This window comes from Pseudochaenichthys georgianus, chromosome 9 (genome assembly GCF_902827115.2).
Source record: "Pseudochaenichthys georgianus chromosome 9, fPseGeo1.2, whole genome shotgun sequence".
Classification (NCBI taxonomy): Eukaryota; Metazoa; Chordata; class Actinopteri; order Perciformes; family Channichthyidae; genus Pseudochaenichthys; species Pseudochaenichthys georgianus.
In genome coordinates this window covers 32,817,943-32,830,002 of record NC_047511.1, presented here as the reverse complement: position 1 = coordinate 32,830,002, position 12,060 = coordinate 32,817,943, and the positions used below count along the sequence as shown (strand labels likewise).

At 39.0% G+C, this 12,060-nt stretch overlaps 1 protein-coding gene across 3 annotated transcripts in view; it reads left to right on the top strand.

Moving 5' to 3' along the window:
* Positions 1-12,060, top strand: part of rimbp2b (RIMS binding protein 2b) — a 96,381-nt gene that overhangs the window by 65,190 nt on the left and 19,131 nt on the right. Inside the window, exons 5-12 of one of the 3 annotated variants that reach the window (XM_034091266.2) lie at positions 2,350-2,472; positions 3,838-3,942; positions 6,166-6,216; positions 6,684-6,704; positions 9,553-9,760; positions 10,418-10,566; positions 10,971-11,050; positions 11,905-12,014. In XM_034091266.2, coding sequence (XP_033947157.1) covers positions 3,841-3,942; positions 6,166-6,216; positions 6,684-6,704; positions 9,553-9,760; positions 10,418-10,566; positions 10,971-11,050; positions 11,905-12,014 — 721 coding nt within the window. In that variant the 5' untranslated portion in view covers positions 2,350-2,472; positions 3,838-3,840. Of the gene's footprint in view, positions 1-2,349; positions 2,473-2,763; positions 2,826-3,837; positions 3,943-6,165; positions 6,217-6,683; positions 6,705-7,098; positions 7,269-9,552; positions 9,761-10,417; positions 10,567-10,970; positions 11,051-11,904; positions 12,015-12,060 lie in introns of those variants that run through there. The other 2 variants (XM_071204392.1, XM_034091267.2) reach the window with 2 other exon arrangements.

The following is a 12,060-nucleotide window of genomic DNA, read 5'->3' as shown; positions in this document are numbered from 1 at the left end:
ATAACAGTTTATGTCTGTTTTAAATGCTATGAACGCTTTAGTGGCATGAAATCAAATTGTTCTTTACAGCAAAGTGCTTGAAATCAAAAGTGACTACCACGAAAATAGGAACAGCGGTTCAATCGAATTCATTCCAACAGTTCATCTAGGTAGCGTATTGTATTCAGTTTTTGTTCATATTTGATGAAACAGCCCTGGTTCTGATTTTCTATCAGTTCGGAGCAGTTGTGTTTTTGAATTGGATTATCCTGAAGGGTGTAAGAAAAAAGGAAACAATTGGCAAACTGTTAATGAGCCACTGCGCTAGTGCTTGGATACTGTTGTTGAGTCTCAATCTAACTATATTTTTTACAGCTATTTAATAATACAAAACACCTGGTTGTTGACTTATGGTGTTATATAAACCACAATATAATTAGTATTTAATTATTTTAAAGGATGACTCTGTAACACCCCTCTATCTTTAGTTCCTTAGTGTTAATCAGCACTTGCTACATTGGCTTTTGCCTACCACCACCCTGTTGTGAATACACTTATTATAGTCTGCAGTGACGTGTGATGTCAAGCTGTTGATATGGGTTTATCATTGCCAACATGGTATGTTTAGGTAATGGTAAACTTTTTTGAGACACCTTTAAAGGTACCCTGTGCTATTTATCACCACTATTTTGTTTGTTTTTTGAGTACATGGGAGAAGAAGTACAGATTCCGGCTCATGGTTTCACACTCCTATGCTGATTTAATTAATGGATGTAAACATGGCGGGTTCAGGTGCAAAGGTTTTATGTGGAAAGAGAGTCATGCAAAAAGGTGTTATCCTAAAGGATGTACACAGTGTTTACATTCAGACTTTAAACAAAAATTATTTAGAAGAAAACTCCACAGGGTACCTTTTTAAATAGTCCATGCAGTAAAAGCCTGTTCAGGATTGATAAACATTGGTGTTTCCAAGAATGAAAACATTGTCCATTGATGCATTCTATTCACTGTTGAAATGCGAATCCAATATCTGACCATTTCCAGATTCGAATCTATAGAGTGGCGAAGTCACCCCCATCTACTTCCGGTCCATGGGACCTTATTTCGGAAAAATAATGTATTGAAGTCAATGGAGAAAACGTATCTTCCGATCCCGTTTGAATTGTGCCATGAATTACACATATGATGTTTGTCAATCTTAAAAAATAATTTCCATGTCAAAAAAGTCACAGTTTATCGTAAAACTGTTGAAATATAAGACTATGAAAAATACGTAACTAGAAAGACTATAAATCCCAGAGTCGCGTAAGTGATGTCACAATTGTCTTCCTCCACTAAGCTAAGATCAGCGCCATATAGATATAATCTATCTATATGGCGCTGGCTAAGATAAGATAACTTTAACAAGATGCCTGTGTGCTTAGTACCAGGTTGTTATCATACCAGCAATGGGTCTTGCTCGTTCTTTCGCTTTCCGTCTGATGAAAGGACCAGGAGTGGCTGGCTCAAGTTAGCTACCTAGCTAGTAGCTAGCACGTTAGTCAGCATTACAGCCATGTCATTTTTATTAGCCTTAATATGAAGTAACATTAAGTAACCCAAAATGTTAAACCGTAAGGGTAGTAGTCATATTTCGTGAACCCTTTGAAGAGTACTGTCACCGCTGTGATCATTCTATAATACACAATTTAAGCCCGGGGGAGAAATGCTAACGCTAACGCTAGCATCGGCGATCGCCAATCTTTTCTACTTCATGCTATCTGCACAAATGGTTGACATTAAAAAGACCAGGCAGTTCAGAGAGAATCAAAGGAAGGCAGCCAGGCAACTTTGCATGACATTCTTCTGGACGTGTTTCATTTTGGTGATAGTGAGGGTAGTCAATCGTGTTGTTGACAAGACAGTAGTGACGGCCATCTTGGTGACGTGTGTTGTTCTGCAAGACCAGAGATGTAGATAATTGAGCGTTTCACACAAACAAATGTGTTACTTCACAGTTTTACGACACATTTTTTTGACTTGCAAAATTATCTTTTAAATTGACAAACATCATATGTGTAATTCGTGGCACAATTCAAACGGGATCGAGAGATAATCTTTCTCTCTCCATTGACTTCAATACATAATTTTTCCAAAATAAGGTCTCATGGAGATCCACCGGAAGGGGAGGGACATCGCCACTCTATTAAATGTTAGTTTTGTAAAAGAAAACGGGATAACCAGGAATGGAACAGGAGAAAGACCTCTCCTATATCTACAAAGAAAAGCTTGAACCTGCGAGTATTCCTTAAAAGGCTAAAATCAGCGTAAACGGTACAGCTACACTCTCAAACTCAGTGTCTCTGCTCCTTGCTTGTTCTGTCTGCACAGGTGAAGTCTGAGTATGCCCAGCTCAAAGAGACCCTTGGTTCTGTGACGCAGGAGAGAGATTTAGCCCTGTGGGAGAGGAACCAGCTCCAAGGCAAACTGGAGAACCTAGAGCAGGTGCTCAAGGTGAGAAAGCCAGCTCCAAGGGTAGACCTGACCGCACTATCTCTTAGTTCTGGTTTTCCGTTCATCCCGGGATTCTTATTCAGGTTTTTCTTTAATGGAGCCTAACCCTTTTGCCCGTACCTCTTCTCCTACCTGTGCTACTCTGCCTCCATCTGGTTATCTTCCGCTTTACTGTCTAATGTCCCTGACATCTCTGTTGCCTTCCAGTGTCGTGTTGGGATGTCTAACCAGGAGCTCTGAAAGAGTAGAAGCTTGGAGCAGTCCGCCCCCCGCCTTTCCTTTCCTATTCCACCCTTTCATGTCATCCTCCTCTCCCTCCCCACCTCCCCTTCTCCCCCTGCTAGATTTATAAGGTATCACTGCTACGTCCATCTGTTAGGGAGTAGTCCTATTCAATCCCATTCTGAATGCTTTTGTCCACCTCAGTGGCTGTGCTTATCTGTCACTTTATCTGTGTGCTGCATACAAGACATACGAATGGTCACCTGGCTATATGACCACAGCACCGTTGAATGTGATTTTTTTGCATGAGGCAGGACAAGGAGTTTGGCTGTAGGATGACGGGAGGGGTTGTAAAAGGAGATAAAGGGAGACTGGGTCACCCTTCATGATGATAATGTCACCCACAAGTTTGATGACATTACCTATCTTAAACCTTAATTTATAGTGGCATGAAAATGTCATTTGCTTTTCTCACCTGACAATGTCACAATGTATTCACATAGTAGTGGGAGCAGTGATGACACTGGATGACACAGGCAAATTGTGTTATGAAGAGCATTCAGTCCTTGTATTGTATGGCTTCTTTTGTTGTCCTGGATGACCACAGACGAGTACGAGCATGCTACGGAGTTTGCTCACCCTTTTCATGTAACGTGAAACCCTGTATTGATCATGTGAAGACCACATCGCTGAGGACAGCTTTTAAAACAGTAACCTGACTTGTCACAGGTATCGTGTTACCTAAAGGGGGCAGCAAACCTGACTGTGGATTGATGTATGTTTTTTTTGTTCACACACCAAAGCATTTCTAGTCCTTGTCCATAGGCACCTTTTGTGCAAAAAAAGATCTCTCTCGCAGATCATGGAACATAAACTGTCCTCACATGACACTTGCTGTGGCATAGTTTATGTCTTTCCTTGTTTTTGAGGGTTTAAAGGTCACTACACTGTTAACAGCCTCTGTGTGTGTGATGTGTGTGTAACACCTGTGTTGTCTCTTATTGTGGAGTTGAAGACTTGAGATGCATTTTGTGTTGGGTCAGTGTTGTTGGATTTTTAGTTCCACTAACACCAGCCCTCTCTACCCCCCCTCCTCTAACCCCCCCCCTCCTGGCTCTCCACCCCTGCACCCCCTGCGGACAGCATATGCGCGAGGCTGCAGAGCGGAGGCAGCAGCTAGAGTTGGAGCATGAGCAGGCCTTGGCTGTACTCAATGCAAAGCAGCAGGAGATTGAAGTTCTTCAGAAGGTAAGGGAGCTCAGGTTACTAATCACTCACAGCACCAGAGGTTTGGGCTTTCTTGTTTGGGTCACAAGTCAAAGAGCTTTTTGTTGAGCTGCGGTACAGTCCAACAAAGGTGAAAGTCAACTCAAAGGCTGTATTATGAAGAGCATAGCAAAGAGAGAAATCCCTATAGGCTGTAGCACTCACCTCTCAACATTTTCACCACGAGAGCTCTCCCAGTGCATCCTCTTATCCCCACCCTTCAGCTGTCTATCACTCTCCAAACCCTGAGTGCTCAACATTTGAGAAGCACTCCTCTTGTTTGTTACGAGCAAGCAAATCAGACATTCAAAACCTAAAGTAGATATGACACTTTTTAGAGGCTTGCTTAAAGGAAAAATGCTGGCCCAGGCCATTTGATGGTCGGGCTTCCTCCTCTGTGCACTGAAGCTGACTCTAATGTCAAAGCAAGCCCAGCAATGGCTGAGATGGCTGATAGTGTGAACATGATAGGAATTGTCACCATAGCTTTCTCTAGAAACAGTTTGTGTGCCCCAGTGTTGCTGTTGCTGCAGTGTTGCTCTAACTTCACAGTCAGCCTTTCACAGGCAGAGTTCTCAGCTTTTTTTCTCTCATTAGCAGAAGCTCATTACTGCCTTATCTTCCTTCAGACACTGCTCTCTGCATTCTCCTAAATTAATTGCCTGCAAAGTAGATTTATGAAATGGTAAAGTACACAGATGCTCTCATATTCATGTGGAACACTTGTTTTTCTCAACAGATGTTTCTAGTTCCCATAAGAAGAATGGCATGTATTATGTTGTGTTTCTATGCAGTTCAATGGTTCTATAATACCCAAACCTCATTCCTCTTGAATGCACAAGCCTCCTTCATTTATTATTTATGGAACATAATTTAACAATTGTTGGAAATTATGTTTGTTTCGACGGAGACTCCGTCTAGGTCATTTTTCTGTGATACAACTTAAACAACCATTCAAACACACACCCTGGCATTGTTTAAATAACCATGTGCAGTAGTTAATCATCTTATAAAGAGAATTAATAGCCAGGATGACACGTTAAATTGAAGCAGAATATTCAATAAAGCCACAAATACATTTACAATGTTATGATAGTTCACATGGATGAAGGGTCTGAAGCTCATATGACCTTGGTTATTCTTAGTGGGGGGCCTGAACACTCTGTATTCCTGGAGAATGACAGCTTTCCCCGTGTAGATTATGGAAGCAGTGCTGCTGGACCTTTACTGACATGTTGACAGTTGGCCGTGATATGAGTCAGGCTTTTTCTTGGATGGCACTTCCAGAAGTCTCTGCTACTTGCCTCTTAACTAATCAAAGCAAACCCTGGCAAATAACCTGTCCAAAAAAAGGATGAGTTGTTGCTTTTAAACTTTTGTTGTTGTTGTTGTTAGTACTAATAAACAAATGATATATACAATGTAAGTGAGGTTAAATGGTGCTGTTAAGTGGATATTTGGTCACTTTGGACAGATACTCTTTTCCCCCGATAGCAGTCTTTGTGTAGGGCTTGACTCAACAGTTGCTTATTGTAGATTTATGTTTTAAAGACATGACAGCGGTGTCAATCTCAAGCAAATAAGCATACTTTTCTAAATGTAAAGGTCAACTATTCCTTTTTATAAGAAAAAAGCCAGTTTCAGCTTTATAGCTACGTAGGGTTATAACCGTGGTTATAGCCGGAGAAGGACCCTTTATAGAAAATGAAATAATTTCTAGGTTTGTTAAAACCCAAATAAGATATTTATTTGTTGAAGTTGGACGTTGGATGTAAATACTTCTAGTTTGAGATCTTTGGTTGTGATGCTCTCAGGCAAGTGTAGTAAACTGACTTTCAAATGATTCCTTGATTATATGCACTTATTTGCATGCACAAAACTGTTTTATGTTGAATAGCTCACTGTTTTGACAATTAAGTAAACTTTAAAAAAAACATAAAATATAAAATGGTGAAAACGGTGCAAAAAAATCCACCAATTCTTCTGTTGGTCGTGGCTACGTTAGTCACCCTCAGATATAAGGCACTGTTGGAAAAGGTTTTATCTTGGCCTTGCAAAGTGTCGACATAAATGGTGGCTTTCTTTCAAAACGTTTTCACCCTGAACACCAATAAATGTAAAGGGCTTTTCATTGGTGTTTTAAACTGAAACTTAACTGCAATATAAGTCAAAGTGAACTGAAACAGTGCACCCTGTATTTCCCAGGCTCAGGTTGAGGCAAAAAAGGAACATCAAGGCGCTGTCCATCTGTTAGAGGTGAGCGTCTGTACTCTCGGGGGGGACTGTGTGTGTTTATGTGGTTTCTGCTGGAGGGTGAGGGACTAGTCAGCCCCACGACAGACCTGTGTATACCTAGAGCCATTTCCTGCTCTTATTCACCTCTCTACCTTAACCTTTTATTCTCTTATTTTTACTTCTCATATTTTAAGATATGAATCCTGGGCTGAGTGTATATATTTATTTTTACAACATTATTAAACTGACTTGTAAAGCAGGTAGCAGAGTTGTGTAAATAGTCTGTTTTTCAGAAATGTAAAGAATAAAGGTCACAGTCTGCCAATATCTATCTGTTAATTCATCTACAATCTAAAAGTAATGTAATAAGGTGATGTGTATGTGTGAGTGCATTGCAGACAGTCATTTCAAGATCAAATGTGTAATTGTGCTTTATTTCCTTCCAACATCTCTTTTTACTGAATGGGTGTGTGTTTATGCTTATACAGAACCACTTGGACAGCATGCAGGTATTTCAGAATTGTTTTTATTTATTTACTTGATCTTTTCTTACACCTTTCCCAGTGTAATCAATAAGGGTCTACTGTACCCCCATGTTTACTTTAGCCCTGGAGCTATGGTGATGTAACACCACATTACAAACAAAATTATCCATCTATTTAAGTTTTGTATTGATGATAAACACGATAAATATGCAAGTGGTACTTAAAAGAGAAGAGGTAACTTAAAGCATACATCAGTTCAGAAATAATCTGATGTGTGCTCTTTGCTTTTTGGTTTTCAGAAATATTCAGGGCTGCTTCTTTTCTTGGGCTTTACTACCCACTCAGCTCTGTTTCACATTTCCCATCAAAGCAAACTCACAAGTGGAGAGCTTTTTGAAAGTCTGGAACATGACTGACAGCATAAACTGGAGGTCTTTCTGACTTGATCATAAAGAAAAATTCAGCAACACTCGCTTAACAATTGATGAAAAGATTCAGAATATGGATCGACTTCAATTAAAGACGAATCCCTGGGGCCTCACTGACCGACCTCAATCCCACATAATCAAAGCCCATCAACACGTTGAGGTGTGCAAATTTAACTTTATAAGATCAAACACGTGTTAACAAGTGTGTGTTTTAGATGTGAACAAATACAAATATCAGGCTTCAATAAATGAATGTGGAAAATCTAGTTAACTGGTTAATTAAATTGCAATAAAGAGTCTGCAGTGTGTATAGCAGATATTTCAGTTTTTCTTTTAAAATATATAGGTATTAATCATTACATCGATGTAATGTTGCATACAGTAGATTTTTGCTTTGTGTATATGACTGTTTTGTTGTCAAAGGATCACATTGCCAGTGATGAATGTGATGCTTTATCGTTGTATCATTGCATGTCTATTATTCAGCATGTTTTTAAAAACTCTATTTGCCATACAGCTGTGAAATGTATGATGCAATTAAAACTAATACCTCCTATTTGACTAATTCAATTTGACAAACGCAGGGATTCCTTTTGTTGTGTGCCTTCTAACAGCATGTAATATCCAGCAACAATCTGTGTGCTTGAAATGAACTGAGCAGAGCGGCATACAGAGCACTGAAGCAGCAGGGGGCGTGGCAGTGTGTTGGGCAGTGTTGAAATAAATTCCACGGTAGCTTCAGTTTCCTGAGCATCTGCGGTTCAGACTGCTGTCAGATTGAGGTTGAGAAGTGATTCTCGATGATCAATCATTCAACTTAAGAAATAATGCTAAAGCTCCTGGAATTTCCATTATACCTGCCCAAACAAGTGTGTTCAGTTTGTCAGTGTTAGTTTGTGCATTCAAGTTTTCTGCTCTTAAAGTATACAGCTGGTATTATTTAATATATTTGTTATTGTTAAATAATCCAGTAAAAAGACCACTACCAACATTATTTCATCGTTTTTGGAGATTCCTTTTAATTTGTGTGAAATTAAGGGGACAGCAACAAGGTTTAAAGAGCCCATGGGTTATTGACCATGCTCAAATGTAAATCTTTTTTGCAAGAATAGATATACAGTATAGGTCATCATTTTACTAAACTCTCCCAGAAGTGTTTGCTTCTATCACTAAACAAATACAATCTATTGTTGTATATATATATATATATATATATATTATTGTTCTCATAGTCTAGAAAAACCCTTCCATCCCTGATACAGCCCATACAAGAAGTGATCACATATTTAAGGCATTTTTATATTGTTTGTTAGCTTCTGTAAACACTGCTACTTCTTAATATAAAAGCTCTCAGTGTTATAACAGTAAATAACCTTGATCCATGTCTCAAACACCTTGCGTCCTGACTGTATATGTTTGATTATTGGGCTGGAAATTGCCTTAAAAGTCCCTGAATGTGGCAACACTAATATTTACTAACTTCCCTACCCTGAATGTGACTCAAGCCCAAAGTCCATTAAGTAAATCAACATGGAAACCAATCTTCTGTATCATTAGAAATATATATATATCCTTTGTACAAAGGTAAGGTGATTCCTTAAAACAGCTGAGCACTGGAGATGTTAGCATACGTCGCTCAAACAGAAGTAAATAGTGCATTTGCTGGGGATTATTTTCAGCTGCTGATTATTGTAACACTCTTTAATGAGTCCTCACAGTGGTAGGATAATGTACGTAATGAGGGTTTACTTACATAAAGCATACTGCCTATGTTTGTCATAATGAAGGAACATATTACATTTGGCTCATTGATGTGTTTGTAATTTGTTTATGACAACCTTTGGAGCTCTATGACACAGTGGAGAAAACTTTATACTGTAAGGCCACAGCAACAATATTTGTTAATAGGATAACATTCATGTTGGTTTTGGTTTTTTCAAGAGATTACTAATAAGACAAATTATTAAATATTACCAGCCTCATGCTCTTAAGACATGCATACTGCCTTGAAGCAAGAAGTTTTAATTTTTGGTTTTTGTCCCCAGTAGAATAAGCATCAACTGTAGTTGTGCATGTGTACTTTCAGAAGTAGTTTAAAGATGTTTTTATCAGTAATAAACAATCCATGTTAAAGTCTTAGAGTAATTCTTATTCCATGCTCTATTTGTGTGTAGACAGTAGACGTATAGCATCTGATACGTAGCTACTGTACTGTGTGTCCTTGAGTATGTCTGTGTGCAGAAATGTTAGTCCTGCATCCTGTGGTTTCCTTATTTTTTCCTTCTGTTTTCCTTTGTTCCCATCCTTTCTCTCCTTGCCCTTGTCTGTCTGTTCTGCTGTTGGTCCCTCTCTCTCTCTCTCTGTCTGTTCTTCTGTCTGTCTCTCTGTCTGTCTGTGTCTCTCTCACTCCTCTCTTGATGACTCTCCTCCCTCACCACAATCAGGCCAAAGTCCGCGAGCTGGAGGAGAAATGTCGCTCTCAGAGTGAGCAGTTCAACCTCCTGTCAAAAGAGCTGGAGAAGTTCCGGCTCCAGGCCGGGACGTTTGATATCCTCAGCACTGAACCCTTAACTGTGTGCGGGTCTCCTCCTGGGTCGCCCACCAAATCCCTCTCACAGCTCCTCAACGGACTGGCTGCCCCCATAGGAAAAGGTATGTCAATGTCTCAATTGTAGTTTATTAACACATGTCTGTCCTCAGTTTGTCTACATGGGCTTTCTTCCATTATTATTATATCCACTTTGTAAAACCCAGTGAGGCCAATATGTAATTTGTGATATTGGGCTATATCAAAAATAATGATCGATTGATTTCATGTTGTTGTTATGCTTTGGGTTTTTTTTCAAGGTTGATATGTCTCATGGTATAAATTATAACATTTACTTATGGCAGATGCTGTTTGCACCTTGGTGACTACAGTGAAGAATGCTAATTGCACCCTGGGTGTATATAGCCACATTATTATGTCTTTTTTTAAATAGTAATATTGATGTTTGTCCTATCAAGACAACACAAACTGTTAATGAAAAAAAACACCACCTTCTAGCTGACAGCTTGTGTTCTCTTTGTTTTTGACTTTTTTTTGTTAACACACAAATGTTTAAAGTAGAATGTTTCATCAACAGTTCAAGTTTTAATTTATAAAATACTTTTTTGATTGTTTGCATAATGTTTAACCATTAAACAATTTTAAAATGTCGGGTTACTCTTTTGTTTTCTGAAACTCTCCGTTTCTCTTTTTGGTACCGGATATAAGTGCCGCTACATTGTGAAGTGAAGATCTGATGGGAGAAGTTGTTTGTTCCACAGGCAATGAGGCTCCAACAAGCAGATCTTTGATATCTGAGTTCATTCGGCCGCTGCAGATCAGTGGAGAGAAGCCGGAGCTCCTCTCTGTCAAGCCAACATTCCTCACTCGAGGTCGAGTCAGCAGCCCAGCACGGGCCTTCCTCTCTGAGGTATCTGATCATGTCTGTTTGGATAACTTCTGGCTTTCACTTTATTGCACTCCTCCAAACTCTACATGACATCTGAGCCGAACAAACCCACAGCTGCCTAAGGCAAAACTATGTAAACAGCCAAAAAGACAATGTGGGGCTGCAAAAGACTTTATTTGGTAAACTCAGTTTAATAAGATCCTGTATGTGAACCTTTGCTAACAGCAAGTGGCAAATCAAAATGTAAGAGCTACAAATAATGTTGGACCTTTAAGCTCACTTTTGTATTCCTTTAGTATAGACAGTGGTTTGTAACAACTTTGAGGGGGGAAATCCCAAGGTGAGTAAAGGGGGTAAACAATTTAAACAAAATGTCCTTTAAATAGTTGTTGTGTTGAAAATTGTGTATTTTTTGGATTCTCTAGATGGACAAAGAGCTCGGCTCAACTACCAGGTCCAAACCGACGTTCACAGGGAAGGTTCGTCTGTGTATTGCTCGCTACAGGTACGTATCACACACAACTATTATTTTTTGATGACATAATTCAAATGAGATGAGGAGATGGTTTCACAATGAAACTTGTTTTACCTTAGATATGTTCATTCAATCATGTATCTTCTTGACATTATGCGGGGATACATCTCTTATTTTTGTTTACCTCTCTTAACATCAATGAATTGACCATAAAATAACTCACATGTTAGCCATATAATAACCAGTGTTATAATAATACATATAAACTGTGAAGTAAGACACTAACTTATTCCCCACCCATTCAGTGTTTTATTTACAACACTTTACACACAGGTAAAACAAATAAGTGTAGCGGTTTCTGAGCATCTTCAGAGTACAATACTCTAAAATAACAAAATCCCCAAACAGTTAAACATCCTACGAGAGGCTGATAATTAACCAGAGAGGTGGCCAAAAAACCATTACCTACATTACCTTTTAAAAGTGAAGTGGATGCTCAGTGTAGACAAGTCATGGCCAAATCTTGCTGGGATTATTTGCTTTCTCTCACAGAGCCTTAGGCTGTGGTCTTAAAGATGATTCAGTGTTTCTATCTCTACAGAAAATTACCTGTCAGCACAAAAAATAATTGGAATTCTCAGAGCACAAATATGTGAAACAGGGCCAGAGCTTTCAACCCACACTATCCTCAGCTCTCTCATATTTGTAAAAGAAAACTGAATTAATAGATTAAAAATAGAAACACACATCATATTTTAAAGCAGCACTCGGCAATTATTTTTTTGATATTCTAAAATTGTTGTAGTTAACATTGAAAGACTCTTCTAAAAAATGTGAAATATAACTCCTACAGTTAAAATGCTCATTAATTTTTTTCGCTGTAGTTACAATCCTTATGACGGGCCTAATGAGCATCCTGAGGCAGAGCTCCCCCTGGTGGCAGGGAAGTACCTCTACGTTTACGGGACAATGGATGAGGATGGCTTTTACGAAGGTCTGACCTGTCTTGGTATTTCATCTTTTGTTCTTTATACCACCAG